Genomic DNA, 27,943 nt, shown 5'->3' on the forward strand with positions numbered 1-27,943 from the left:
TATTACAATTAGAATCCGGCTATTAATATACTATTAACTATCTTCGGATTACTGTCAGGCCTGGATAAAACCTTTTATAATATTTTTAAATATTAAAGATTTTTACCGGCAGCCGAGATATTTAAAAAACTTAAAATATATCTAGATATCAAAGATATATAGCTTATTAAAATATTTTTAATTAAACTAATATTATTTTAAATATTATAGAATATATTAATATTCTTACTTATTAAAAGTCCTACTGTAATTAGTTTTTTATTTTTTATTAAATAGCTAGAGATTTTCTTTCAGTTGCTATTAACAGTATTAGTATTAAATATTTATTTAATAGTTTTTAAGATATCTGCTATTATCACCGAAGCTGTTTTTATTCTAATATAATTAAAATAATAATACTTTAAATATATACCGATTATTTTATTATTAATAAGAAGTATTAGAATATTTTTAATAATCTTAATCCGGATTTGATTATCTTTACACCTAAGAAGTAAGAGAAGAATAAAATAATTATTATTTTTTATATTAATAAAAATAAGAATATAGATAATTTTAAAAATAATCCAGAAAATAAATTATTATTAGAAATAAAAAAGCTAGCTTTATCTGAGTCTTCGAATATTATATATACTTAAATAAAGATAAAAACTTAGTTTTCTTAATTTCTTTATTATTATAATTATCGTTCTGAACAGTATAAAAAGTAGTATAATCTTATTAGTTTATTTAATATTAAATTCTATATTTTTTATACTAGATTCTGTAAATATTTTTTTTAAAGTATAGTATATCTCTCGGGACTATAGAAAAAGAGATCGAGCAGATCAAACAGATTAAATAAATTAAATAAATTAAATAAATTAAACAGATCGAGCAGATAAGCTAAATCTAGATAATATTACTATACTGTAATTAAAAGTATATTATATTTTATATATTATCTGTATAAACAAGATATATATATTACTAATTAACCTACAGTTATTAATCTATTTATTATATTTAATTTTTCTAACCGGCAGGTATAAATAGTTAAAATAATAATTATATTTTAATCTAACCGTAACTGTACAGTTAAAATTTTTTTGTATCTTAATCTGACCGCCAGGTTATAGTCAGGTTAAGGTTAAGATATAACAGTCAGGTTAATCCACTCTAATTCAGATTATAAATCTTATTTAGTATTATCTTACAGACTTATTAAATTATTATTTATTTTATTAATATAGCAGCTCTAGTTTTATCAGCTATTATAATATTAATTAAACCGGTTTTTAGATTTTTAATATTATATTAACTTTAGATTATATCTTTCAACTAGCTGACAGACTAATTTTCTATAATGTAAGAAAACAGACTACTATTATATTATTTTTTATTAAAAATAAATATATTGCTTAGGCTGTTATAATCTAAGAACTTTTTTAACTATAATTTTTTTATTAAATTAAATATTTAATATTTTAAAATTATACTAGTATTAATAACCAAGCCTATTATAATCTATATAAATAATTAATCTACTATTATTTTTACTAAAAATCCTAGATTCTATACAAAAATTAAATATATATTTATTAAATAAGACTTTCTTAGGTATAAAATATATACTAAAAATATTAAGTTTATTTATATTAGTATAATAGATTAAACAGCCGACGATCTTAAATAACTATTTAAATATTTTATTTATTCTTATTTTATTAAATAGTTTAATATAGTAGATTTTATCTAACTTTTCTATATCTATATCTACTTTATTTTTTATTTTAGAAATATAAACAGTTTTATATTTTCCTCTTCTGTATATAACTTAATAGCGATCTTTTTATTTATAGAAGATATAATAAATATCTGGGGTTATATAATCTCAGATTTTACTACCTTTTAGAGAAACAGCCACGTAGCCGTAGCTACACCAATCAATCCACATACATTTCCTCTCACACAGCTCACTGGACTCCACCCTGAGGTGCCACCTCCCACCCTGGAGCCAGCACAGCAACCCTCGACGAGGCCAGAATATTCCTCGCGATCTTCGAATGGCGATAGATGCTCTCCCCATGGAACACTACCGAAGCATCCTTACCGACAAACGAGCACAGTAACCGACTGCCGCCGGGATGCTGGGGCACAAAGTGCGTCAAATCGTGAACGACGCCGTCCACGGCGAGCAGCGCTCTGCGGTTTCCGGCTTCATCCGGGCGCACCATGCGCTGGTAATCCTCCCAATCAATCACCCACAGATCCTCCACATCAACAACCCGAGGCAACACCGCCAGCCGCCTCGCCAACCCTTTCTGCAATTCCTGGACCCTGGCCCGCTCGACGTCCACATCCGCCACGCGCCGCAGCTCATCCGCCCAGCCCATCCACTCCCACCCGGCAATCACCCACTTCGTGCAGTCCCAGTGATACCATCTGACCCCGTTGCGGTAGTCCCGGGGAAAGGTATGGTGGAAATTATGATACCCTTCACCGAGAGTCAGCACGGCGGCCAGGAGACTGTCACGCGGGGAGGCGCGGTCGTCGTAGGGCTGGTCGCCCAGCCAGTGGGCCAACGAATTGATGCAGAAGGTGCTCTGGTGCACAAGCACCATTTTGCCCAACGCTGCGTAGACACAGCCGCCTTTCCAGTCATCGAAGCAGATCCCCGCGACCACCGCCGGCAGGATCCAACCCATCAGCGGGGCGAGCCAGCGGAAGTGGCGCGCTTGCCAGCGCACGATCGGATCAGCGGTCAAGTCGGAGAGGTCGATGTGTTTGCGCCGTGCTCTTGCTGCTGCTGGGGGTGTTGGTGGTGGCCGCAGGAGCATCCACCCCATATGCGAGTGGAACAGGCCCTCGCGGATGCTGTAGGGGTCCAGCACGGTGTCGGTGTAGCGGTGGTGGGCGCGGTGCTCGCGCGCCCACCACAGGATCGGGCCTTGGAGGGCGCCGGCGCCAAAGATGGCGAGGTAGAGACGCAGGAAGACGGTGGCGCGGTAGGCACGGTGGCTCCAGAGACGGTGGTAGCCTGGGGGGAAGATATAAGTAGGTGATCCAGCATTGGGGTTTCTAGTCGGGATCTTGGCTGGTGTACCCACCTGCTGTAATGCAAAGTCCGGTGTGAAAGCCGTAGCCCCACATCAGCCATATGGTGCGCGTGTCGGGGGAAACCCAGGGGATCAGGCAGATGGTGATGATGGGGAGAATGACGAGGATCGTGGTGGGAATCCCTCGAATTCGCCGAGACCAGGAAGGGAGTTTGGAATGCCACATTCCGGCTGTCGCAGTGAGGAGTTCGATTAGATCAGTGGAAGAAGAGGGATCAAACTCTTCTGGCTGAGTCACTCAACTTAGCTATTTACCAGGTATCTGGGGGGAGAAGAAAGAAGAAATAAAGACAAAATGGACAATTGAGTTTAGGCGGCTATGGCTCTGTCATGGACTTCACTTCTATGCCGGTAACTTAACATTGGGGAGATGAGATCTGCGTAGACGACGGGGGTCACATCAATTACAATTACTGAGACAATCCTGCATGATGCTGTCTGTTGAACAACACCGTATGCAAGGGGTTATGACCTAGCACATTGCACCAATCGATCGACTAGGAAGCGGACACGACATCCTTTTCCTTGCCCTTGCTGCCACCTTTCCGTTCAGAACATCCACTCATGGATTACTTCGTACCTTCCCTACCGCCTCACACCAACAGACGATGCGATCCCTCCAAGCGACCATACGAAGTCGATCGTTTCGCAAACACGGCCGCGGATGCTTGGGGGCGGAATGGCGAGTGGTGGCGATTCTCTCAGCCCTGATCCTGGTCAATCTTGCCGCTGCCCTGGACTCGACCTCGATTTCCGTGGCACTCCCAGTATGTCTACCTCCTTGTATCTCTCGGAAAAAGAAGTGCGATTCTGACAAGCAGCCAGGTAATCACTAAAGACCTCGGGGGGGATTCCATCAGTGCGTTCTGGTGTGGGACCTCGTTTTTGGTGGCCTCCACCCTCATCCAACCAACCCTGTGTGTCGTCTCGGACCTCTTCGGACGTAAGCTGGCTATCGTGATCTCGCTGGTGACCTTCACCATCGGCTCGGTGCAGTGCGCGGCGGCGCTGAGCTTCACGCCGATGCTCTGTGGGCGAGTCTTCCAGGGGCTCGGAGCGGGCGGCTTCAACGTCATGACCGAAGTCCTGCTCACCGATCTGCTGCCCCTGTCCCAGCGTGGCACTTGGTTCGGGGTGTTGGGAGCCTCATGGGCGATTGGGAGTGCTTGCGGCCCGGTGGTCGGGGGCGCGTTGGCCCAGCTCTCCTCCTGGCGCTGGATCTTCTGGTTGAACCTCCCCTTCATCGGGCTCGCGCTGCTGGTGATGCCATTCCTACTGCAGCTCCAGAAGCCCCCGCTCACACCCACCAGCCTGCGCAGTCTCGACTACCTCGGCGCCTGTCTCTTCCTGACCTCGCTGGCCGCCCTCCTCATCCCTCTTACCTGGGGCGGGGTGGTCTACCCCTGGACCTCATGGCACACGCTGGTGCCCCTTTTGCTGGGCGCTGTGGGGTTGTTGGTCTTCATTATGTGGGAGCGCCGCCTCCCTCCCTCCGTCCACGCATTCATCCCGTTCACTATTTTCAACAACCGGTCGACCATCCTGAACTACATGGGGGCATTCATCCTGGGCATGCTCCTGTGGACGCTCCTCTACTATCTCCCGCTGTACTATGAAGTGGCGCATGGCTACAGCATGGTGATGTCGGGGGTGGCGCTGTTCCCGGAGACCTTCACGACGGCGCCGGCGGGGATCGCGACGGCCTTCGTGATCGCGCGCACGCAGCACTACCGGTGGGCGCTGTGGACAGGCTGGACGCTGTCGACGGTGGGACTGGGACTCTTGCGCCTTCTGACGGTGACGACGGCGGTCGCGCACTGGATCGCGCTGAATCTCACCGTGGGCGTCGGAGCGGGCATGCTCTACCCGGCGCTGGCGCTGGCCATCCAATCCTCCGCCCCGCTGAGCCACATGCCTATCGCTGTGACCATGATCAGCACCGCGCGCAATCTCGGCCGCACAGCGGGCGTCGCACTCGGGGGCTCGATCTTCCAGAACCGCATGCGCTACCACTGCCGGCACAGTGGCGTGGGAGCCCTGGTGGCGCAGGCGGGCGTCTATGCGCAGGACGCGGCCATGCTGTCCGAGGTGGTCAAGGGCATGCCGACAGACACGAAGGCTTTGGAGAAGGAGGCGTTGAAGGTCGCGTATGCCCGTGCCTTGGCGGATGTCTGGGTGTTTTTGTGTGGGGTGGCGGGGGTTGGGTGGCTGAGTTCGTGGTTTATAAAGGAGTTTTCCATGGAGAGGGAGTTGTTCACGACGCAGCCGTTGGAGCCCATGGGGAGTACGCTTCCTGCTGCTGGTGATGCTGCTGCTGCTAGTCGGGAGATTCTGTTGGAGGAAAGGGAGGCTGGGTGAGAGTGAGTTGAGAAATGGTATTGTGGTATATCTCGGTTCTGTGGGTTTATGTGTATGCTATGGACTGATGACCGCATATAGTAATGCAAATTCTTCACTAGCTTGCGTATACTATGGGCATGTATGTACAAGTTTCTTGCTTGTTCTTGAGGTGGATCGCTGTTGTTCTTGATGTTGTAAATGTTGTGTCAGCTGACTGTGTTTACCCTGAGGACTAAAATATGGGCACAATGTGAGGAGTCAGATACGAAACGCAAGGGGCCAGAAAGACGTGTCATATCTGTGGAATCCCTGATTGCATATCAGCAACTTCCCGGCTTTTTCTTGACATGGAAACCTTCCTTTCCAGACCACACCCTTTGTGAAAATCATGAAAATGACGACGCCACCTGAACCACCTGCAACCATCATACTAGCCAATGCTGTGTCTTTCACAGTAGGGAATGACTTCCTCACCATCACCGGTAGGGTTTTCTTCTACTCCAAGCAACAAAACTAGTATATTAAACTGTGCAGACGACCGTCGCGCTCGACGCAGGCGCAGAACCAGGCAATCCTGCTGCGGCCTACTCTCGCTCCGAGGTTGGTACACAACCTCTTGAAACTGATAACCTTTCTCATCCGCATGCAGGGGCCCCCTCCAGCTACCAAATTGACCTCTACGCTGTCCTCAACGCTCGTCATAGCCAATACACCCTAGTCATCAGCTACGTCGCCCATCACACCTCCGACAAAGCCCACCTCGACATCCTGCAGTACCGGACCAACAGCCACGACAGCCCACGCATTCGGGAATGGACAACGCACCTCCTCACCCTCGCCTACGGCCGCGCCCAGCCTCACAAACGCCTGAAAATCCTCATCAACCCCTTCTGCACCGGCGCAGCAGCCAAGTATCGCCACTCCGCCGCGCCCATCCTCGCCGCCGCTGCCTGCCAGATCGACCTCGAGCAGACCCAGTACCGCGGCCACGCCGGGCTGATCGCCGAGCATCTCGAGCCATCCCGCTACGACGCGGTCGTGTGCTGCTCGGGCGATGGGCTGCCGCACGAGGTGTTCAACGGGCTGGCGCGCCGGCCGGACGCGGTCCGCGCATTGACGAGCCTCGCCGTCGCTATGCTGCCATGCGGGTCCGGCAATGCGATGGCCTGGAACCTGCTAGGTACGGGCAGTGTGGCCCGCGCTGCGCTGGCGATCGTCAAGGGCGTGACCCTTCCGCTCGATCTGATGTCCGTCACGCAGGGAGATGCTCACTCGGTTTCATTCCTGTCTCAGTCACTGGGGGTGCTCGCCGAGTCAGATTTACGGACAGAGCATCTGCGCTGGATGGGCGACTCGCGGTTTCTGCTAGGAGTGGTGCAGACAATCGCGCGCCAGACGGCGTTTCCTTGCGAGTTGGCGTTCAAGACGGCGAGTCAGGGGGGAGGGACTATACCCCGGCATTTTGATGCGGGCGTCGCTGCTGCTGCTGCTGCTGCTGCTGCTGCTGCTACCACCAAGGCTACGCTTGGATCCTCTGAACCCACGGCTGCATCTTTTGCAGCCCGGGAGGCCGCGAGTGAGCCAGGGAAGGCAAGGCTGGTACTGAAATATGGCACCGTCCAGAACGAGCTCCCGCCGGACTGGGCGGTGATCTCCGGGGAGCGGCTCGCAAGCTTCTACGCCAGTAAGATGGCCATCGTGGCCAAAGACACCCAGTTCTTCCCGGCAGCGCTGCCGAATGATGGACTCCTGGATGTCATGACCATCGATGAAACCATCGGGTATGCCGGCGCCGTGGAGGCGATCGTCAAGCTACCTGGGGGACGATGCTACGAGCTGGACAAGGTGCACATGCGCAAGGTTCTCGCCTATCGCTTGAGTCCCCGGGCATCCGAGGGGTGGATCAGCGTGGATGGGGAGCGCTACCCCTTTGAGCCCTTCCAGGTCGAGGTTCATCAGGGACTGGGGCGCGTACTGGCCCGATCCCTTCATACATATCAAGTGTAAATACTAGTCGTTGATGGATTGTTATTCGTTTTGCTTGACTTCACAGGCCTCACCCACAACCAGTTCTAAGCCGTCACACATACGGAAGCGACTCATAGCTCAACGCCGAACCCGGCGTCCGCGCCGCCGTGATAGTGAAATTGTTCAACAGCTGCAACCGAAAGCTGGTCTCCGCCACGACAAAATAGTACTGTGTAGACGGTGTTAACAAAAGACTCCATGAACTCTTTCCCGGAGCAAAAAAACATACCAGCCACTTCCGTCGGAAGGTCTCAACCTCGAATGCCGTACAAGAAGGATTCTCTTTCTCGTAGTCCTCCCGGATCGCCTCCCAATTGCGCGTGAAATTCTCGCGCCACACCTGCAACGACTTGCCATAGTGCGATCCTGAGCTTTCGGCCGACGTCACCTCCAGACTCTTGCCGGAGCCTTCGTGGATGTGATCGAGCAGCATGCCGATAGTCGGAAGATAGCCGCCGGGAAAGATGTACTTAAGCATGAAGAGGTCTGATCGCGCCTGGAGGCCGTGGATCTGATGGGCGCGTTACCACTTGTTAGCTTCCCGTTCCTGATGCAATTGTTTAGTGGTCCCATACTCGATTGATGGCTGTGATCCCGTCCAACACCAGGATGCCATGCTTGGGGTCCAACAGCCGCGAAATTGTCGCAAAGTATTCCGGCAAATACTCCCGGCCGACGTGCTCGAACATGCCCACGGAGATAATGCGGTCGTAATACCCGCCATCCCCCGGTGGGCTCACTTGGCGGTAGTCGCAGAACAGAATCTCCACGCGATCCTGCAGCCCCACCGCCTGGATTCGCGCCTCCGCCCAGCTTTTTTGCTCCCTCGACAGTGTGATCCCCGTGACGCGGCATTCGGGATGGGTCAGCGCGGCCTGGATGCTAAGGTCTCCCCAGCCGCAGCCGATGTCGAGGATGTGGTGGCCGGCCAAGATCCGGGCCTTGCGCAGCAGGGTCTGCACCTTGCGGCGCTGCGCCGTCTCGAGCGTCTCGGTGGGTTCGGCGGACCAGTGCGCGCAGGAGTAGTTCATGTCCGGGGAGAGGATGTTGGCGAAGAGCACGTTCGAGGTGTCGTAGTGCGCAGATATGTTGATCTGCGCCTGCTCGACGTCGTTGCTGCGTTTCAGCATCTGCGCCGCGCCTGTGGCGAACTGATGAAGCCAGCTCCGACGGAAGCCTCCGCGGTGCTGGGAGAGCAGCTGATGTTCAATTCCTGGTTAATGTTTTTGCCGGTGAGAACTACTCGGTAAAGGGAGGTTTTCACCTGAAAGAGCTTGAGCAGCTGGTCCACCTCGCAGTCGATGTCCTGGAGCATATACGACTCGGCGAAGCCCTAGTAGATCAGTTTTGCGCCCGGAAATACTTGGGAAGATACACCTCGACGGTGATTCTTACCAAGTCAGCACCTGCTAACAGTCGACTCCAGAACCTGGGCGTCTTGACGACCACCAACACCTCTCGTTGTGACTCGGCCCCGGTGTCCCCGAGATAGGTCAACGGGTCATCTTTGGAGTATTGGAGTGCATACACCACCCGGCCTCCAAGTTTTTGCTTGGTGGACTCGACCACGCGGGCTTGCATCATCTGCTCGATAAAAGACGTGGCGTAAGAGGCCATGGCGTGGGTTGTTTGCACAAGCTGGATTGGGAGAAAGACAGCGGTTGACGCTATTTCGAGGCCATTAAGGAGGCAACTTCTTTTAAGAGAGACATTTTCGAGTGTAAAAGTTTCGATCATCCTTTGAATTTTACCTGAGTGCATGTTATCTCGTATGTGCTCCCTGGACTGCCCGCTTCCAATTAGTGCATCTTACGTGGCATAAGTGACATGTCAGCACCTGACTTGTTTTATCTGCAAGGGAAGAGTAGAGAGCAGATGAAAGCAGACCCTCTTCATCTCTAAAGCCTCTTGTCGATCTGATTGCCGCAGTTGAGCACAGGGAATGGACATAGAACAGGCCATTTGACCTGATCGTCGGCTGATATCTCATCTCTCAAGTCGCTGGAAGCAAGCACCAGCCAATGACACATCATTTGTGCTGCAGGCCTATCGATGTGACATATCGAATGTCCCCGGATCCCCCTTGCTGTCGGAAAAGACCGAATATGCCTTGCAGTGGTGTGTTGTCCGCTATGATCATGTAGAACCTGTCGCAAACCAAGTGGTCTTGCAGAATGGCTTCTGATTAGTTGTATTGTGACGGTAATTGCACTGCATCATTCATATGTCGGTAAGCAATGGTTGGATCCACCTCAAAACTCTGTACCCGTGGATATTGAGGCTTTGAGTGTCACCTTGCACAGCATCCTCATACCCCCGCACATTCAGTCAGCGATCTTTCTCCACTCCTTCCCAAACTCCACCCACCCCTCCTCACCTTAGGCACCACTGTCTCGTAACCCTCATTTAAGCGCAACATCCGCATACCCAGCTCGGAACACTCCTGCGCCATACAAAAACCATTCAATCCCATAATTAGACATCCGGGACACTCCCTGGTGCATTGCAAAAGGAATCACCCTCGGCGCGCTTGGTAGTACTAATGTCTTGCCCCTCGGACATGGAAGTAGCCTCCAGAGATTTCGCGAAGGGCGGTGGATTGCGGTGTCACGCCCATTACTTATGATGATTGGGGGCTGGATGCAACCGGAGAGATCATTGAATCCTTTGCAATTGTCTCATTCAACATATTCATTGCAGCCAGTATCGCAGGCTGCTGTGTTGCGAATGCATATCCACATGTGAAAGCAGTTGAAATCAATGCGGATATGTCGGCGCCACTAGTAGAGCTGTTGAACGAATGTGTCGACACGGGAAGTGGCATGCAGAAGCATTGACGAAAGAGCTAGTCTCCATGATGAGATAATGAACTCCGTTATAGTCTTCCACATCGCCCAAAGTACGTGAGCTGGAGACTTTGGTTCTGCTCTTCCTGTAAGCACCAAGACCTGTTAGCCGACTTCGTCATGAAGTGGTGTTGCAAGACACACCGCTGGAAAGAGAACCCCATCGCTTCACAAACCGACCTCGATCAGAGCACGTCGGCGATAAAGGTGCCTGGGCATTGCGCTAGAGGTTCTTCTTGCATGGAACCTGCAGAACAGGCAAGGCTGATTCTGACTTCCGGGTTTCAAGTCTTCAAGGCAGAAAAAGAGACAAATAGGAGTGCCTTCGTGATGAAACAGCTAGGCAGACTCAGTATCAGGCTCTCTAGAGGTTCGTTGCAAGCAAATGCTTCTCGTGTCTCTGGGGCATCTGAAAGCTCAGGTAGGGCTGACGTGGAGAGCTGATGACTCTTCCGCTGACCCTATGGCATTTAGCGTCGAGCTTGCAGGGCAAAGGTCACAGGGGATGCAAATGAATCAGTTCGCCACGAGAGAAGTAATGACAATACATTGTCTTCAACCTTCAGCTCTTAGTATTCACAAGATGCATTGGGTCCCAGGTGCTATCGCCAGCCACCCTCCCTGAAAATCTTTTTGTTGTGGATCGAACTTCATACGAATCTCAAACATATAACAATACAAAACTTGTCTCAGAGCTCATTTTGTCTTCTTTGAACCAACTTCTTATTGTAAAGTTCGATCGTAAGATTGTCTTTGCGATACAAATCCCTATACCTCTGCTCGCAACCCAGAGTTCCTGTCGCAGTTGAACTTTCCCGCCTCCCGCCTAACAAGATAACTTGGTATTGTTCTTGTCTGCTGCCTCAAGTGTTGCAAGTGATTAAATTACGACCTAGCACACGCTTTAAATGACAGTACATCCGGCGAGATATTTGTTTGATAGTAGGGTCATCGTTGATCGAAAATCGACTCGCCAAATCCCGGGAGGTTAATCCCGGGGGTCACCTCTTAAGTCAACCAACTTGCCACTGTGGCTTAGTAGTGCTGGTAATAATTGATAACAGGCGTGGTGGATTCGAACTGGAGTCTTGCTTTCCGCATCCATAATTTTGTTCTCCAGATGGAAGAGCCACTCATCTAGCACCGGTAGGACCTTTCCCGGCATATTGTGAATGTACACACATGTGACTTCTTCGTTAGCCAGAAGCACATATAAATGCATCCTTCTAGAAATCTACTCAGTGACATTGGTGTGTAGATTGATTACCTTCTTGGTCGCTTCACTTCTTGTGGATAAGGGCCTCCATGATTCTTCGCCTGAAGTTGTTCAGTAGCCTTATGCCATACTTTCCCCTTCGTCGGCCTCATTTTATTAGAACGAGCCAAGAGTTTTGAGTTGCCGCTAGATGTTCTTATCGAGTGTATATAATCGCGCAAATCAACTTTGAACAAACCAGATAACACATAACATCAAAGCAGCAACACCGATTCCGCATGCGAATGGGTGAAGTATATGATAGTCGCTCTCCGCCGATACGATGTGAATCTTGTGCGACTTGACCACGCCGATCTTATCCCCCCTCCTCTCTCCCCACCCCGCTCTCCATTTTGCCAGCTCTCTTCACTCAAGACCCTACAAGATATACCGAAAACTCCGATTCTGAATATCCGTCTCATCCACCATCTCCAACCCATCATCCTCACCGAGCACGACCCGTCGCACCTCCTCCGCCCTCACATGCACCCCTTGCTCGCGATCCCGCTTCCGATTCTCCCACGCCAGATACACCCTCAGCACCCCGGCCAACCCAATCGTAATCACGAAGCAGATGAGGATCGTCGTATACGCCGTCTGTTACCTCCCGCACGATTTAGCGACTAGCACCATACCCGCCCAACCTCCGTTCTCCCATCTAACTCCCGCAGAAGACCAGTATTGGGGAAACTTACATGATACCCCGGCGCCTCCGCACTGATGAAGAACTGCGGCCCGACCATATTCCCCACGCAGTACCCTACAAAGACCATCGCCAGCACCGTCGACTTCTTCGTGAATCCCGCCGTGTTTGAGGCGAAGAGACTCAACATCAAGGGAAACGAGGGGGCGATGGCGGTCACGAGCCAGAAACCCGCTAGCCGGGCGAGTTTGCGGTGCTCCGGGAGGAGCTTGACCATCAGGATCCCCGCCAGCGCCATCAGGTATACGCCGATCAGGGCGAAGAGGCGGGATTTCCGGACGGTGGAGGTGATCCCGGCGACGAGGATGACGGTCGTCAGTTGGAAGGCGGAGGCGGGCAGGCCCATGAGGATGGTTTGGGATTCCGAGTAGCCGAAGCCGTTGATTATAAGGGTTGAGAACTGTTTTTTTTTACTCCCAGGGGGGAGAAAAGGTTAGTCTTTGGGTGGAGGGTGGTGGGTTTGGGGTAAAAGTGAGGGTAGGGAGGGAGGTACGCTTGTAGTTCCGCCGTTGGGGACGCAGGTTACGAAGCTGAAAATCAGGAACCACCAGGATTTTGGATCTGTCAGAGTCTCCAGCAGTTGTTTCTTGTCGAGGTGCTTGGTTTGCGTTGTGCGTTGGAATTTCTTGGGGCGTAGAGAGGCGAATTCGCGTTCCGTGGCGGTCAAAAAGCGCGCGGTGTCTGGGCTGTCTGGCAGATAGAACCAGAGGATGATAGACCAGACGATGGTGATCAGGCCGAAGATCAAGAAGAGCATCTACTCGAGCTCTGGAGGTCAGTATTTTGCAAAGTGCTATGGGGAAAGACAGGCAGACCTTCCACTTGGCAAAATCACCGGTGTAGTGCAGGATTCCATAAGCGATCATGCTCCCGATGATGCTGGCTGTTGCATTGCCGGCGAACCAGAATGAGTGACGCGACATGTGCTCGGGGGGCGTGTACCACATCCCCGTGATCAAAGAAAACCCTGGGCTGATGGCACTTTCAAAGATACCCAAGAATGTGCGGAGGACCATGAGCCCGGCGTAACTTTGGGCGCAGGCGTGGAGAGTGAGGACGATACCCCAGCAAAAGCTACCGCTGGGTTAGAGACAATTCTGGGCGGTAACTGGTTTATTGGGGAGGGGAGCATACATCAGGATGCTGAGGTATTTTCCAAGGGGAAATTTGACGAATCCCAGTGAAATAGGGTATGATGCGACGAGATATCCAATGTAAAAGATACTGGATGTCCAGCTGTATTCTTGCCCAACGAGGTGCTGAGACAGTCAGCTATCAATTCGCACTGCATTTATCACCACACGTACTAAATCGCTCTTGAGTCCCAAAATAGCACTATATGACAAGCTTGTTTCTGTCCAGTATCAGCTTCGACAGTCCTTCCACTGCGAGTTAGGTTCGGGATGACTCACTATCTAAGTATTGAAGGCCATAACTTATGATTAGAAGCGGCATGAGGCTGGCATTATCAGCTTGTGGATGGAAGTCATACTCCGGCCCAGTACATACTGCAAATCTATCTTGCGCACCAATCTCTTCTCTTCTGCCGGCCCAAGTGTCTCTGCGGCGCCGTAGGCCTTGCCTTCGGCCACGTCTGCTGCATCGGGCACGGTTTGGTCGTCAAGTTTCGACAACTGGATCTTGTCTCCCATTGCTGGATACAAGCAGAAGCGTGTAAAATGAGGCCAATTCTTCGATGCAACTGACACCCGGAAATGTCCTCGTGGATGAATTGATGATCATTGATATACGAGGAAGGAGGGTGGCCAAGCCAGAGTCGACACTAGCATGGGTTTTTTCCCCACAAAGATAGCAGGCGATAAATCAAGGGGTGAAGTGTCTTTGACATCAGTGTTATTGACGTGGAGTCATTGTGGCGTGTAAATATGGTTGGTCAGATTAATCGACGGGCTGCAGCCGATCTCGGCGGGGCGTGAGCAGTTTCCACGAGAGGAATAGGAGGCGACCCCGGATTCTAAAGACGCACGAATCACCATCCAGCATATCGAAGGGTTACTGAGATCTTTCAATCAAAAGCAGGAGCGTCTACTGGCAGACGAATGACCCGATGCATATCAGTCCCCCGTTTCCCCGCAACAAATCAATTGCCGAACAAAAGCCATGGGGATGCATCCGCCAGATCGTCGTTTTGCCGCCAAGATGAAAGAAAAGGCTTCCCGAATGGCCACATCGGAGATGTTCCGATCCACCCACTCCCAATGTACCGGATCCTGTGTCTCAATCCCCAGGACCAATAAAGACCACTGAAATCGTTCCATGAGCTGCACATGATTTCCCCGAGATATAGTATAGTGCAAGGTCGTAACAAGATCACTCATTGCGGACTGGACCTCGATTGGGATCGGCTTGCTTCCCCATGCAGAAGCGCGGCTACGGGTGAGGTAGATACAAAGGGCATGGAAATGCGTGACTGTGACCATGGCCATCAGGGAGGGGTCGTTTCCATTAATTACGATGTCAAAGAGAGAAGCATGCTCCTACATGATCATTTAGTGACATATCAGCAGTATCTGCGCGGATCTAGGAGCATACCTGGCGAATCTGATCCAGACGGCGCTGAATTTGACCCTGGACGGCAAGATCTGGCGTGTCACTTTGGCTATAGCGATTGATCTCGTGATGAAGCCCAATCATTTCGAAGTAAACATGCAACGTGGCTGCCTCGTCGACTTCATGGAATGATGCCTTTGGGTTTGGAGATGATAACGGGTCCCGAGCATTGTTCCACAGAAAGGCTGTGCGTGACAGGCGCCAGATTTTACGTAGCTGGTCTTGATAGGCGCTCATGTATGAGGCCAACAGGCCCCCGCATCCGAAGAAGCTGCAGAATCCATCTCTGTCGTAGAGGTAGACGAGGACGCGGGATAGCAGGACTTTGTATGGCACCGCGTTTGTTCTGGGCTCTGTTAGCGAGTGTATCTCGTCGCTGGCGCAGGCCTGAAGTAGATCAAATTCTCGAATGTATGCAAGCACAGTAGCGCTCAAAGCCCGGAGCTTCGATGGTGAAATCCGTTCTCTTCGCATCCAAAACATGAAGATGTACAGAAATGAAAGCAGCAGCTCTAGATGATCAGTGGGTGCGACGGGGTTGCGTGCCTGGATAAGTAGCTCAGACCCTCGTTGCAAATGAATACATGACTCCGGTGTCGGACGGGCTCCGTAACCAAAATGAATCGCGAGCTCGCTGTGAGAGAGGGCGAGTAGAAAATGAAAGGCCATTTTTTTGTCCCACGCGTGGTCGAGGAATAGCGAATGTGCTGATAAGGAGGGTGAACGAGAGGATTTCATGGATGCGAAGACACTTCGATGAAAGGATACAGCCTCTGTGTCGCTGCTGCCGATAGACGGGCCGGTAAAAGGGTCGGCCAGAAGGAGAGGTGTGGCTGCAATTAGCCAGCTGGGCACGCTTGAGCTCGATGATTCGATAGAAGACAGGCCGTGTCGGGAAGATATCGATAATGGTGAGTCTGGCCCGCAATTGTCCAGTGAATCAAATCGCAAGTCACTGATAGCTTGAGGAAATGGGTAGATAGAAAGTCTCTCTTGATTCTGACTGCTGCCCACGAAGGAGTCTGATGCATATATTGAGGATCCAATTGCCGATGCTGTCAAAGCTAGTGATTCTGTATTGGTGACTGGTGATGACGGAGGGCGTTCTTGAGATGAAGCAGATGCCGAATTCGAGTACTCCGTCGATAATTGCTTACGAGCATCAGTAATTCTCTCATTTGGTTCATTGCTCTGTCGTGGTTGAATCGAAGAAGGTGTCCAGCAACCACTGTCGCGACGTTTGATCGGACCTAGCCCCCTTCTTCTCGCTGCCAGGGGCTGCTTTCCCCGTCCCCATTCGCATGTCAGACCAAGTCGAACGCACCGTTTACAGTGCGGATGTTGTTCATCGCACTTGACGCGTTTGCCAAGACAAGTCTGACATCCTAATATGCGATTGTCCGCGTGAGTCCTGCATTGTGCCGCGCGAGGTTTATGCCAACTCACCATTCCGTGACCGGCCTCTCTCTACTCGTGGGCGACGCTGCCGTGCAGGCTCAACAGACTGCTCCATGGCGCACCTTGGTCTGAAGCAATGCGATAAGGTACGATGGCTGTCGATTATTTGAAGTGAGAAGAAAGAGGGCGTCTCTATCAGCTGCCGAGTTGATGAATGCCGAGCCCGCTATCGCGCTCGATTAATCTGGCCAATCATCGCTCTTGCCTTCGGCACTTCCAGAATGGGCTAGTGTCAAGCATGTTCTGCCACCGCCTTTCCTGCACAGAGAATTTGCTGCCTCAGATATTAAGGCAAAGAATTGTTTGCTGCAAAAATAATGGCAAACAGAGAGCTGCTTTCCAGTCTCGCTATTACTCTAACCACAAAGTGCGATATCTAGGTACATTATCAGATAGGCAAGGTAGAAGCTGCTTGTGGGTATCTTCGCAATCTCAGCACTTCCGAGTGCACATTTACCTGGCTACCTTTTAGTTAGACATGTCACAAACGAGCGCTGGTGGTTTGTATAAAAGAATTGCGTCGAGAACCTCTCAGTTACTGAGGTATTGATCAAGCAGCATGGGCGCAATCTTCGAACCAGGCAGCATACATCTCTGTTGGTGCACAAACTGTTGCTGTTTGCAGGATAGGTGGCGTCTTGACGGGCAACCCTCCTACAAGTAACCAAAGGCCTATCACCTACTGAGGTCGCTTCTTATCCATCCTATTCATCCTCTTCCTTCAAGCTCAGACTGACTACCATCACTCTCAAATTTTTCGTCTTCCATCATAGCAACCCTCAACATGACCAGTGTACACAATAGCCAGAGATGTCCCATCGTCGGTCTCTACGGTATCCCCGGATGTGGGAAGTCCCACCTTCTCAGCAAACTCAAAACGCAGCTTGGTGAAGAGAAATACGTCTACCACGAAGAATCCAAAGTGATTGGCACTGTTCCTGCCGGTGACCTGGCCGGCTTCCGAGCGTATCGTGAACAGGCCATCCGCAATATCCAAAAGAACCCGAAACACGGCTGTGTCACCGTCGTCACAGGCCATTTCATGTTCTGGGAGCCGACCGAGCCGATGGGAAAGATCGTATGTACCAACAAAGATCTTGCAACATGCACTCACATCTTCTACTTGGACGTGGCTCCTGAAGTGGTCCAGGGCTTTTGGGGACAGGATACAGCCAGAAAGGGTCCCTGTCCCCCAGTCGACCACATTCGAGCATGGCAGAAAGTTGAGAAAGCTGAATTGCGGAGTCTCTGCCACGAGCACCGAATTATCTTTTCGCTTCTAGGCGCCCATCAAGATGCTGCGAATCTTATTGGAAGTGTTTGGCACCACGACGAAGATTCCAATCTCCGGCTTGCTAAGCATCATCTCAGGGAGGCACTCGGTGGCAACCTGTCTGGGAAGACTGTTTTGATGCTAGACGCGGACAAAACTCTGTGTTCCCAGAATACTGGGGAGCTTTGGTGGAGGATATACCGGCAGCATTATCCTTCTGATAAGTCTGATGAGTCTAACGAATCTGATGACTCTGATAAATCTGATGTGTCAGATGAATCGGATGGATCTGATGGTCGTGAATGCCCCTTGAGGCGGCTGTTTAACGGTCCGCTTGGTACAGCTATGCTGCCTTTCGCCAAGCTGTTTTCCTATACGAAGAGGCTGCTGATGATCAGAAGTTCGATGAGATCTGTGAAGGGGTTGCTTCGAACGTGAATGTGCATCCTGAATTCATCAACCTCCTGTGGCATGTTTTTGACGACACTTGCGTCAAAGCAGTGGTGGTTACCTCAGGCACACGGCTAGTCTGGGAAAAAGTCCTGACACGAGGAGGTTTATCCGACAATATAAAGGTTGTTGGTGGAGGGCGCATTAAAGACACGTTTGTCGTCACTCCAACGGTCAAAAGTGCTCTGGTCGGCTACCTGCGGAAAACCTTGGAGGCGGAAGTCTGGGCCTTCGGTGCTAGTCGCATGGATTTTGGGATGTTGCGGAACCCTGATCAGGCGTTTGTCGTCGTTGGCGAAGAGGCTAATCGAAGCACAGCCATGGATGAGGCCTTGATGGATGAATTCACCAATGACAGATTTCGGCCGAAACAGGTCTTGCTGCCTGCTACTTCCTCACCACGACTAGAGACAAAAGTGCTACCGATCACGACTCTTGACAGCCAAATGTTTCTAGACTTGCTCTTTCGTGGCTCGAAAAGAGTCACGGTCATCGAAGCAACCGATACGGGTGCCTCCCGAGTTCTTACCACTCCCACGAGGAACGCCTCGATATCCGGACCCGCGCTCCAAAACGCTCATCGCGACGCTGGAAGGTACCTCGCGCTTGCATACTTGCCGAACATCGTTGATATCGAAAATTACCCTATTTCACATGTGCAAGGCCATCAGGTCACCGGCCATCGACTCCAAGGCCAGCATCATAACAACCATAATTGCTTTGATGCGAGGTGGGGAGCCTCTGGCTCGTGGGATTTATGACTACCTGCCTGGAGCTGCTTTTATCCACGCGAAGGTACCAGACGATGTTTGCCACGGCCACTTGCAGCATCAGAAGACGGTCATTCTGGCAGACTGGGTCATCGACAGCGGGCAGACAGTGGCTAAGTTTGTCCGTCATATTCGGAAGCTGACTCCTGATGTGCGCATCATCGTGGTTGCTGGCGTGGTGCAGGGCCGATCAATCGCCAAGCTTAGTCCTCTTGAGGCGCTGGTACGCTAAGGAGATCTTACGGTGATAGCGCTTCGCAAGTCTGATAATGAATACAAAAGTAAAGGGGAAACAGACACTGGCAATCGTCTATACAATACGTTGCATCTGCCTTGACGAGCATCAGATGGTGAGCCCCAATTTCTTTCCTGGCATCTCAGGTAGTTGAATGAACCTGCTCACGCATCATCTTTCGTGTCTCAAGCGGACGCCCATTGGGCTTATCAATGACACCTATGGACCGTACCTTTCAGCCTTGCAGGGTTGGGTAAAAGGGTCATTCAGTGGCTTTAACTCCTGCTTCCGTAACGGGTAGGGGTGATGTCGAACGATCCTTTCGTGTGTCTAGATTGAAATACAGAAATGGTTGTTGGTTTGCTGAATTTTTGGCTGGTGGTAGCCGCCTGATGCTATTCCAGTCGGAAGACACGCAATGGCAATATGCAAGATTTCTTGCTTTGTATCGAAGAAGTAAATTGATTCATTGTGGTATGAACCTAAATTTATGCCCTCCCCGCTGTATGTTCTGATGCCTGATAATATGCTTTGTGCTTTGAGTACAGATGAAACAGAGGGTATATATATGGATAAGATAATGAAGACACAATAATAAGCATGAACCTTATTTCTCGATCATATCGAATTACTCAATGTCCTCTGCTTAGGAATGTACCTAACAGGCACTCCGTCCGAATGGAAAATTATGCTGAGGGGTGTCAACGGCCGGATGAAGCGCTTCTTGGTCAGAGTTGGAGGGTATCCTGCCTTCCACCCGCGCCCCGGCCCACTTTTCAGTGGAGCCAGCGCGACAAGCGTCCCGTGAAGCTGATCCTTCGCGTGGGGGCCAGAAATACCGCCTCAGCCAATTGGACTTTGAGATCAAGAGCCATAGTGGATCCTCCACTGGCGATCATGGTAGTTCTGCGGACTGGGATTGTGTCTGAGGGTGATGCGCGGTCGGCGGCATTGACCCTTCATATTTGGCCGTTGGCATAGTTTGATGCGAGGGATAGGGAGTGGGGTTGTAGGGTGCATGGTGAGGATAATGGTGGTATGAACCAGAGCCAGGGTTGTAGTTCATGCGGTGGTCGTATGCATAATGTGATTGTTGGTATTGTTGGGGGTGGTGGTCGGGGTGATGATGATGGCATTGGCATTGGTGCGCTTGAGTTTGTTGCTTCTTTTCTTGAAAATCATTCGCAGCTCTACACAGTAGAGTCATTTAGCATTTTGTCCTACTAGGGGGTCGAGCTAGCTGAAGTGTACGGCACGTACTTTGAGGAGACTTTGAGGAGGCCGTAAGCTCCGGCGAGTTGGATTCCAGTCTTGATGAGGCCCATTTTGATTGTCAGCAGATACGGCTGAAGTTAATGGGAGAGATGAAAGACAATTCATTTCATGTTTGAATTGATAGAGATCAATCGCAACTTTATACTGCCCTCCCTGTGACGATCACCTCTGAGCGCTACGTCTTGCACACCGCGGGGCAACCCACTCCAGGCCACGCTAACCCTAAGTTGACGAACAAACCGAGCCCGTGTCAACTCCGCCACAATACCAGACGACAATCAGTTTGAGGTCAAGCATCAGAACAATCCGTGCGCTGGGTAGACTGGCCAAGCTAGGATGGCAATCTCAGCCAAGCAACCCCTGACCGGCTTGCACCAACTCTTTCCCTTTGTGCAGCATCAATCCGAGCCCGTCTCGCCCAGACTCCTCGCTCAATCTCCTCCCCCCACTATGCCTCCAAGACTCAACCACCGTAAATCTGTACGAGGCTGTCGTAACTGCAAGAGGCGTAAGGTGAAGGTCTGCACTGGTCCATGGCCCACTATACCCTGCCCAATTGCCCCCCCCCCAGGAGCTAATTCAACACATCCACAGTGCGACGAAAAGCAACCCGAATGTAGCGCCTGTATCCGTCACTTCGTGGTCTGCGAATATCCCGACCTCCAAACCATATTCCACAGCTATGAGGCCCCAAGACAGCAAAGACGGCTATCGTCGCGACCAGCCCCCCTTAGACGGAGCCTTCCCTCCCCCGAAAGAGCCAACCTCAACCCCACCGACCTCCAACTAATACACCACTACATCACCGCCACCGCCCACACGATGGGCCACGCGCAGCTGCCCCCCGTCCTAGCCATGTGGCAGCTAGCCGTTCCCGAGATGGCCTTCGAGTACCCGCCGCTGCTGCACACCGTCCTCGCCGTCGCGGCCACCCACCGCGCCGCTTTACTTCCCGACGCCGCCGATGCTGCCACGAGGCGTCTCCGCGCCGCGCACCACCTCCACATCGACCGGGCCCTGAAGCACCACCGGGCGGAGACGGCCCGAGTCAATCGTCCGGGCACAGTCGTCTCCGAAGCGTTGTGCATGAACACGATCCTGATCTGCCTGTACGCGCTGACGCTCCGAGGCTGCGCAAGGGGAAATACTAGTCCATGCACCACCTACGAGCCCCCGCTGTTATGGCTGCACATGTCCCGGGGCATCCGGCTGATGATCGGCCGGGCGTACCACGGTCTCGTCGGGGCCAAGGCGCGGATCGCGCCGTTGTTGATGGCCAAGCCCTTGGTGCACGGGGGCGCCGCTACGGCTGCCATCACCTCGCGAGGCGCTGCGATCACCGTCCCCACGTTCGCGAGTCGCACGAGCAACAACAACAACAACAACAACAACAACAACAACAATGCCAAGGGGATATCTAATGCCGAAAGCAGCAGCAGCGAAATTCGACCCCTCCAATTTCTCCTGGACTGCAACCCTGACGAGGAAGGCGAAACGCCGCAGATCCGCGCCGTCTACGACGAATGCGTCAAATACCTCGAGGGGATGTACGTCGCGGTTGTGGACCGCGGGGAGGCGGGCTTCGATCTTCGGAAGCGCTTCTCCTCGTTTGGGCCGATGACCCCCGCCCCGTTTGTTGGGCTCGTGGCGGACCGCAGGCCCCGCGCGTTGGTTATTCTTGCCTATCTTTTTGCGTTGGCCAAGGGGGCGGAGGAGATGTGGTGGTTGAAGGGGATTCCGGAGCGGGAGGTTAGGGGAATATATGGTGTTTTGCCGGTGAGGTGGAAGGGGGTGACGCGGTGGGCGTTGGAGTACGTTACTGGGGGTGGTTCGTGGAGCCTTGGGGAGGAGGGGGCGAACGGGGCTGTGGTTGGGTAGGTTTTGTTTTTCGGTAGGGCGTGTAACGAAAGATGGGATTGAGGTGAGCAGGGGTATTAAGGTTTCATTAAGATATGTAAATCATACTGCTGAGGATGGATGTGGTGCAGGGATGCCTGTAGCATTACATGACGGGAAGTATGGGATAGTGCACAGGGGTAGTATCCTATAGGCACTCGAAGTGAACGTGGTTCAAGACAAGGTGTCAATGCATGCAGACATCACAGCTTAAAGTGCAAGAAGCAATCCAACGCCCGCCAGACCCGACAGAAGTCGGCCCGAGTTGCTCGTAGGGAGAGCGACCGCCCCCGCCTCGGACGAGGTGCTCTCAACGGAGGCTGCAGTGCCCGTGGCGGTAGGCTGGCTGCCACCCTCGGTGAGGGTCACGGTGCCAGAGACCATAACCGTGGGCCCGGACACAGCACCCGTTCCGGTGGCTTCCACCCCGTTGCCCGTCGCCGATGAAACAGCCGACGGCATGAGCGTAGCTCCCGGCACGGCGTTGGTCCCCGTTCCGATCTCAAGGATATCGTCCTTACCGGGCGAGAAGTTGGTGTTAGCCACCGAGATCTCATTGTTGGCAAGGTCATAGACCACGTAGGCGCTACGGAGGAAGGTGTCGCCCAGGAGATTCATGCCAGGCTGACTGGGCACAATTCCTAGGATACAGTCCCCCTGCGCAAAGTCGGGCTCGGTATAGGGTAGCACCAATTGGCTGATGGGGACGGTGACAGTGGCGCCGGAGAATCCGAAGGTCACGTTATAGTCCTTCTCCATAGCGCTGCAGGCGATGTAAGCGGCTTGGCTCTTGGTGGAGTAGCCCGCGTCGAGCTCCTTGTAGATCTCGTTGACGAGGTCCTCCGGCAGCGCGGTCATGCTCGTGCCGGTGTCGAGGCTGCAGGACAGGGGCAGGCTGGTGGTGTACTTCTTGGAGCTGGAGCCACTCTTCTCCACGGACACTTCGGTCAGGGCGATAGCCAGGGACACGTACTGGCCGTCGCGAGGCACAATCGGCACCGTTTGCAGCTCGCCGAGGTACTTGGCCTTGTTCACGCCGCCAAAGAGGATAGAGCCCGTCGTTGCGTCCTCGCCGTCGAGCCACACGCTGTAGGCGGGCGACTTGATGGCGCCACTGTCGACCAGCGCCTGGGGCAGATTGGAGTACACTTTGCCATCGTACTCTTCTTGGTAAGTCGCGCGCGCATATCCAACGCCCGCGATACCCTCTGTTGGTGGAAATCGGCCGTGTCAGTATGAACCCTCTTTTTTTCTTTGCTTTCGCGGTTGCGTGCGAACACCAGTGTTGTACTTACGGGCACTAGTCGACTTCTCAGCAACAGCAAACTGCATCGACTTGATTGTAGTCCCCCCAATCGTGACATTGTCGGTTGCGTAGTTACCGTAGGAGTTCGTCCCGTCTCCGTATGTGTCGTTCATAAAAGTGGCAAGTTTCTTGTAACTTGACGAGGCGCCGGAGTCGTATGTCCCGTAAGGCTTGCAGGGGTTGCTCTTGGCCGAACACTCGTCCGAGTCTGGGGAATTCACCCAGGTGTCGCTGCTACCGGTGTCCAGAGACAAGACCACCTTCTGTGGAGGTGTCCCGATAGTCAGGTTGAGGGTATAGTAAGTGTCGCCCTACACGTGGCTGGTCAGTTGTCCGCACGATCTGTGTGTCTACTTCGCTGAACGTGCGGCTGGCCAGCTTACATGATTATCAAGCGTTACGTCCACAGTAGAGTCTCTCTTCTGGCTTGGTTGAGTAGCCGGTTTGCGCTCAATGGGGATATGGACGGTAGCAGGCACATCACGGCGGTGCAGCTGAAGCGCATCCACATAGGGGGCGGCGGCTAGCCCGAGGACGGGGAGGAGATGAGCACCGCGCATATTGACTAACTAGTCGCAGCAACCGCGCAAAGGGTAATATCTGACTGAGAGTGAGAAAGACAAAGAAAAAGAAGAAAAATCTCGAGTTACTTATGCAGGTGGGAGCAGGCAGCCTTTATGACCACCATCCCACTTTAATTAGGTTCCCTCATCAGGGCTCCGGATAACCGGTGATTCAATAGTCAACGGGCTTAGAACCACATCGAGGCTCCAAGCCACCACTCAGCTTCGTCGGGTACAGCCGGACCCAGTGCCAATCCAGGCTTGTCAGGGGTGCTTAGGCCGAAAGTGTGCAAGGTCCGAGGGTCAGCGAATCACTGATCAGGGAGTTATGGCCGAGCTACAAGCGAAGGAAGGTAAGCCAGCTTAGCGTGAGTTCTTTCATCTCCGGCACCCACGCTATGTGGTCTGTTGGCTGTGTGAGTGTGGAGCACGTCGCTGTTAGCGTCAGGGGACCTGAAGGCGTGGGAATGTCTGTTTGGTCCGAATCTCAATAGTTCGATGTCTGCGGGTCTAATTGGATGGATGAATTCATTTCCCGCCGGCGTGAATTCGTGATGGACGAGTTTGGGAGGCCCGAGTCCGGGAGATGTTGTGACTCGGAGAATAAATGGTTGTCAGATCTTGGTGGGACCGTGGATGCTGATCTGGGGTACGACGAGCAATGTGCTGCAATCCTGGTGATCCCCGGAACCTTGAGAAAAAATACAGATCGGCCGACAGACACCATCATTCATCAGAGGCCCGTAATTTCTCGATTTGGTGGGTCGGAGATGAGCCCGGCGGGCGGGCCCGGGATTCCCCAACTAGGCAATAGATATCAGAGTCAGGAACCAGTGGAACCATCCACCAGAGCCCTGAATGCTTAGGCTGAGGGCCGGGAAAAGGAGCGGAAAAGAAAAGGGCAAAAAGGATGGAGCTGCGGGGAATCGAACCCCGGACCTCTCCCATGCTAAGGGAATATTATACCACTAAACCACAGCCCCAATTGATGTTAGACGATTGATAAGATGACTATAGCATGCTAGCTAGTGCATGCTCTCTCGCCCTCTACCTGCATTTGGGGGTCTCTTGCTACCCCCATTGTAGCATTTGTGGCTACTTATTGTACCCAGCGCAAGCTTACATGATACCTCTTGGTTATAAGTAATGACTGTAAACAATTTCAGGTGTCCAATGATACCGTCATATGAGTTCGATTTTTCGTTTACATATATCGCCCCTGGAGTTGCCACCACTATGTCAAACCTGGCACACACTGTTAGTGAGGGATGTAAACCCAATTGGAAGGGTATCGTGGAAAGAAAATGAAGAGAAATTAGTACCGAAAATACAATGAACTGGTGTTCGCTCCTGAATACTTCAAAACTGGGGGAGTTCGGATCTAATTTCCACCAACCCTCACAGTCGCGAATCCCTGACACCCACTGTCGCAGCATGGGGAATCGAAGGAACGCCCCAATGCAGGTTAACCTAGGTACCAAACGTCAACGTTAATTCCAGTTTCAATGCCTAGTATCGAGATCTCACCTCTACCACATGATCCCAGCTAAACAATTCAGGTGCAATGGCCGGATCCCGCCAGACCAATGCTTCTCCTGGCGGTGTCGGAACCATCTGCATCTCTCTGTCACGTAACTCTTGCTCCGGTCCATCAGGCAGATGCTCGAGATCTTTTTGCTCGTTTGATCGAGTAACAACCATCAACGTTCGCCGTTTGCGACACTTTTCAAACACCGCAAGAGCATGTCGCTTGGCGAAGAGATACTCGCGCGACGACTTGGTGGTGTGTGCATCGTTTGGTAGACGAGAGAGACATTCACCGAGGACTGCACCGTCTTCGAGGGCCATGCCCGCCCTGTGTGGTCTATTTCAGCTCGACTTCCCAGTCAAAGGATATATAGTACCTACCCTGCTGCAAGATAAGGAAGGGTGGCGTGAACACTGTCCCCAATCATCACGCCAGCTCCGGATGGATGTGACCAGCCTCCGGTGTTGAACCGGGTACATAGTCGCCACTTGTGAACTGATTTACACAGCTTGAGTAGCTTCGCGATACTACCCCACATTCAGCAATTGCCGTCGGGGGTAAGTCGCGGTTGATCCGACTTACCGAGGATCCCAATCTCGAAATAGCGAGCGCATCTCCTCCACATTTCCCGCCACGGTACTCGCCTTCGAATCCTCCGGGATATCATCAGGAGTAAGAAGGACGATGTTGAAGAGCTCCTTACTCAGCGGATAAGCCACTGCTCACGCAATCAATCACCATCCCATCTAAGGTCCAGTCTTGCAAAACGACTTACCCACGTGCTTTTCCGGCCCATACCAGAAATTCATATTCGGGTGCGTGACAAACTCCGCCAGCTCGGGATCCTTTACGATGTCCGGCGACGCCAGCATCACCCGGTAAGCCAGATCCCCCGTCTTGGTCGGTGGCGTCGGATGCTCCAGCACCTGATCAGCCAGTTTCCCAAAAATGCCATCCGCCCCGATGAACAGGTCCGCCGTCCACCGTCGGCCATCTTCGGTGGTAATCGTGGCCGTCCCTCCCTCGGCCCCATCGAACGCGACATCCACAATCTTCGCATTGCAGGTAATCTTCCCTCCCAGCTCGGCGATCCGTTCCAGCAACGTCCGCTGCAGATAGGGTCGGTAGAAGGCCCGGAACCAGGTGCCTGGGTATGCGCTCGCGGCCTGCGCCACGTTCATGCTCGTGATCGGATTCCCTTTCCAGCCGAAGACGCGGTAGGCATTTGCCACGGCCCAGTGTTTGCTGAGCCGCTCCTCCAGGCCCCAGTGCTTCAGCACCCGCGAGCCGTTGGGGAGCACCTGGATGCCGGCGCCGACATGTTTGATCTCGGAGGTGGCCTCGAGGATGTGTACATTGTGGCCCGCGAGCAGGCTGCTGATGGCTGTGCCTAGGCCGGCTATGCCGGCGCCGGCGATGATGATCTGGGTTTCTCATGGACTTAGTGGATATAATCGTGTAGGGGCGCGTTGGTGACTCACGTCTAATTTGCACGAGGGCTCTCGTGTTTCTTGCTGCTTGATGTGATACGAGGCGGCCATGATGGTTCGAACTAGAGGATGTATTGTTGCAAACAAGCTTCCAGGATACAGTTGGACTCGTCGACTTCATGAAATTGCCATTTGGTCGGGTTGGAAACCTAGTCTGCCACGACAGATTGCCGAGCGAAAGTGTGCGACGGGGGCAGTTGCGACCCGCATCGTCCCTTATACCACCTGTACCCCATGACATCAAATTCGGTAAGGTTGAAAAGGCGCTCAACCCAGCGATGTCTGAATATAGAGAGTGTTCTGGAAAGCCTAGCGCCACCCGTAGCCTCTGAGATCTAATGCGGGCGTGACATGGCAATCTGCACGGGGTAGCGTTGGCGGCAAGGGGCTGAGGCTACCACCGTACCTTGCGAGAGCTGATGGGGAGCTTTAGCCCGATCTTTCTGTCTGGTTGGTTATAAAGTGGATCACCCTAGGGTCTCGTTTCTGGTTGTGCTGCAAAAGCGCAGTTACAGCTATTGTCTTGCGCCAGAGACATAATGCGGTGAATGAATTCGTCTGGCCCAGAACAAATTAGGTAGATTCATTCCCCAATTATGACTAACACTCGATCTATCTTATACTCATAGCATCGAACTTCTACATAACTCTGAATTCCATGCCTACATATTATGCCTTGAACCTTTCACTGTACGTAAGTCCTGCTCTAGTGCAGTTCTTGCATCCTTTTCCAAGGTGGTGGTCATGACCTGCTGACGCCTGCTCATGGAGCAAGGGGCATTACATTCCAATAAACCGCATGACCCTTGAGAGGCATTGAAGACCTGCCGTGACCGATCAAAGCCGAACGCGCTCTGG

The 27,943-nt window shown here is 51.8% G+C and overlaps 11 protein-coding genes and 1 non-coding gene across 12 annotated transcripts; 4 read left to right on the forward strand and 8 right to left on the reverse strand.

Moving 5' to 3' along the window:
* Positions 1-1,955: 1,955 nt before the first annotated feature.
* On the reverse strand, positions 1,956-3,264 carry BO95DRAFT_497901 (acyl-CoA desaturase; the record flags this gene model as incomplete). Its single annotated transcript, XM_025590901.1, has 2 exons — positions 1,956-3,019; positions 3,090-3,264. 2 exons carry the CDS (start codon positions 3,262-3,264, stop codon positions 1,956-1,958), a joined length of 1,239 nt encoding a protein of 412 aa, XP_025447053.1.
* Positions 3,265-3,706: 442 nt separating this feature from the next.
* On the forward strand, positions 3,707-5,456 carry BO95DRAFT_459019 (uncharacterized protein; the record flags this gene model as incomplete). The annotated part of the gene is made up of 2 exons (XM_025588613.1): positions 3,707-3,865; positions 3,924-5,456. The coding sequence occupies 2 exons, from the start codon at positions 3,707-3,709 to the stop codon at positions 5,454-5,456; spliced, it is 1,692 nt and encodes a 563-aa protein (XP_025447054.1).
* A 376-nt stretch (positions 5,457-5,832) lies between these two features.
* BO95DRAFT_497904 (uncharacterized protein) lies at positions 5,833-7,445 on the forward strand (the record flags this gene model as incomplete). Its single annotated transcript, XM_025590902.1, has 4 exons — positions 5,833-5,920; positions 5,973-6,038; positions 6,088-6,911; positions 6,957-7,445. The coding sequence occupies 4 exons, from the start codon at positions 5,833-5,835 to the stop codon at positions 7,443-7,445; spliced, it is 1,467 nt and encodes a 488-aa protein (XP_025447055.1).
* Positions 7,446-7,533: 88 nt separating this feature from the next.
* On the reverse strand, positions 7,534-9,005 carry BO95DRAFT_327603 (cyclopropane-fatty-acyl-phospholipid synthase; the record flags this gene model as incomplete). The annotated part of the gene is made up of 5 exons (XM_025581873.1): positions 7,534-7,635; positions 7,696-7,977; positions 8,042-8,665; positions 8,731-8,799; positions 8,862-9,005. Coding segments are annotated over 5 exons (1,221 nt in total), but the record flags the coding sequence as incomplete, so codon positions are not given.
* Positions 9,006-11,945: 2,940 nt separating this feature from the next.
* Positions 11,946-13,922, reverse strand: BO95DRAFT_470258 (MFS general substrate transporter; the record flags this gene model as incomplete). The annotated part of the gene is made up of 8 exons (XM_025589504.1): positions 11,946-12,164; positions 12,263-12,670; positions 12,764-13,027; positions 13,086-13,344; positions 13,405-13,529; positions 13,578-13,624; positions 13,683-13,729; positions 13,780-13,922. The coding sequence occupies 8 exons, from the start codon at positions 13,920-13,922 to the stop codon at positions 11,946-11,948; spliced, it is 1,512 nt and encodes a 503-aa protein (XP_025447057.1).
* Positions 13,923-14,345: 423 nt separating this feature from the next.
* BO95DRAFT_404013 (Zn(II)2Cys6 transcription factor domain-containing protein) lies at positions 14,346-16,290 on the reverse strand (the record flags this gene model as incomplete). The annotated part of the gene is made up of 3 exons (XM_025583945.1): positions 14,346-14,768; positions 14,824-15,674; positions 15,798-16,290. 3 exons carry the CDS (start codon positions 16,288-16,290, stop codon positions 14,346-14,348), a joined length of 1,767 nt encoding a protein of 588 aa, XP_025447058.1.
* A 351-nt stretch (positions 16,291-16,641) lies between these two features.
* BO95DRAFT_497921 (uncharacterized protein) lies at positions 16,642-19,129 on the forward strand (the record flags this gene model as incomplete). The annotated part of the gene is made up of 4 exons (XM_025590903.1): positions 16,642-17,909; positions 17,936-18,693; positions 18,716-19,015; positions 19,055-19,129. The coding sequence occupies exons 1-4, from the start codon at positions 17,084-17,086 to the stop codon at positions 19,127-19,129; spliced, it is 1,959 nt and encodes a 652-aa protein (XP_025447059.1). The 5' UTR covers positions 16,642-17,083.
* Positions 19,130-19,695: 566 nt separating this feature from the next.
* BO95DRAFT_497929 (uncharacterized protein) lies at positions 19,696-20,352 on the reverse strand (the record flags this gene model as incomplete). Its single annotated transcript, XM_025590904.1, has 2 exons — positions 19,696-20,217; positions 20,288-20,352. 2 exons carry the CDS (start codon positions 20,350-20,352, stop codon positions 19,923-19,925), a joined length of 360 nt encoding a protein of 119 aa, XP_025447060.1. The 3' UTR covers positions 19,696-19,922.
* A 400-nt stretch (positions 20,353-20,752) lies between these two features.
* Positions 20,753-22,180, forward strand: BO95DRAFT_459026 (Zn(II)2Cys6 transcription factor; the record flags this gene model as incomplete). Its single annotated transcript, XM_025588614.1, has 2 exons — positions 20,753-20,821; positions 20,897-22,180. 2 exons carry the CDS (start codon positions 20,753-20,755, stop codon positions 22,178-22,180), a joined length of 1,353 nt encoding a protein of 450 aa, XP_025447061.1.
* Positions 22,181-22,230: 50 nt separating this feature from the next.
* On the reverse strand, positions 22,231-24,115 carry BO95DRAFT_404016 (pepsin-like aspartic protease). The gene is made up of 3 exons (XM_025583946.1): positions 23,888-24,115; positions 23,494-23,815; positions 22,231-23,406 (listed from the first exon to the last, which is right to left on the reverse strand). The coding sequence occupies exons 1-3, from the start codon at positions 24,062-24,064 to the stop codon at positions 22,409-22,411; spliced, it is 1,497 nt and encodes a 498-aa protein (XP_025447062.1). The 5' UTR covers positions 24,065-24,115; the 3' UTR covers positions 22,231-22,408.
* An 863-nt stretch (positions 24,116-24,978) lies between these two features.
* BO95DRAFT_t24 lies at positions 24,979-25,050 on the reverse strand. The gene has a single exon. It is a non-coding gene; the product is annotated as a tRNA-Ala (tRNA).
* Positions 25,051-25,250: 200 nt separating this feature from the next.
* Positions 25,251-27,136, reverse strand: BO95DRAFT_470261 (FAD/NAD(P)-binding domain-containing protein; the record flags this gene model as incomplete). The annotated part of the gene is made up of 7 exons (XM_025589505.1): positions 25,251-25,312; positions 25,390-25,537; positions 25,595-25,922; positions 25,976-26,122; positions 26,178-26,313; positions 26,371-27,019; positions 27,077-27,136. The coding sequence occupies 6 exons, from the start codon at positions 27,134-27,136 to the stop codon at positions 25,466-25,468; spliced, it is 1,392 nt and encodes a 463-aa protein (XP_025447063.1). The 3' UTR covers positions 25,251-25,312; positions 25,390-25,465.
* Positions 27,137-27,943: the final 807 nt, after the last annotated feature.

This window comes from Aspergillus brunneoviolaceus, assembly GCF_003184695.1.
Source record: "Aspergillus brunneoviolaceus CBS 621.78 unplaced genomic scaffold BO95scaffold_4, whole genome shotgun sequence".
Taxonomy (NCBI): domain Eukaryota; kingdom Fungi; phylum Ascomycota; class Eurotiomycetes; order Eurotiales; family Aspergillaceae; genus Aspergillus; species Aspergillus brunneoviolaceus.

What these genes read in the sequence shown, in the direction of transcription:
- BO95DRAFT_404016 (XM_025583946.1), bottom strand. Translation starts at nt 24,064, where the DNA reads ATGCGCGGTGCTCATCTCCTCCCCGTCCTCGGGCTAGCCGCCGCCCCC. An exon ending in ACGTAACGCTTGATAATCAT is followed by an intron (nt 23,816 to 23,887) that starts GTAAGCTGGCCA and finishes AGCCACGTGTAG; the next exon opens with GGCGACACTTACTATACCCT. An exon ending in TGAGAAGTCGACTAGTGCCC is followed by an intron (nt 23,407 to 23,493) that starts GTAAGTACAACA and finishes TTCCACCAACAG; the next exon opens with AGGGTATCGCGGGCGTTGGA.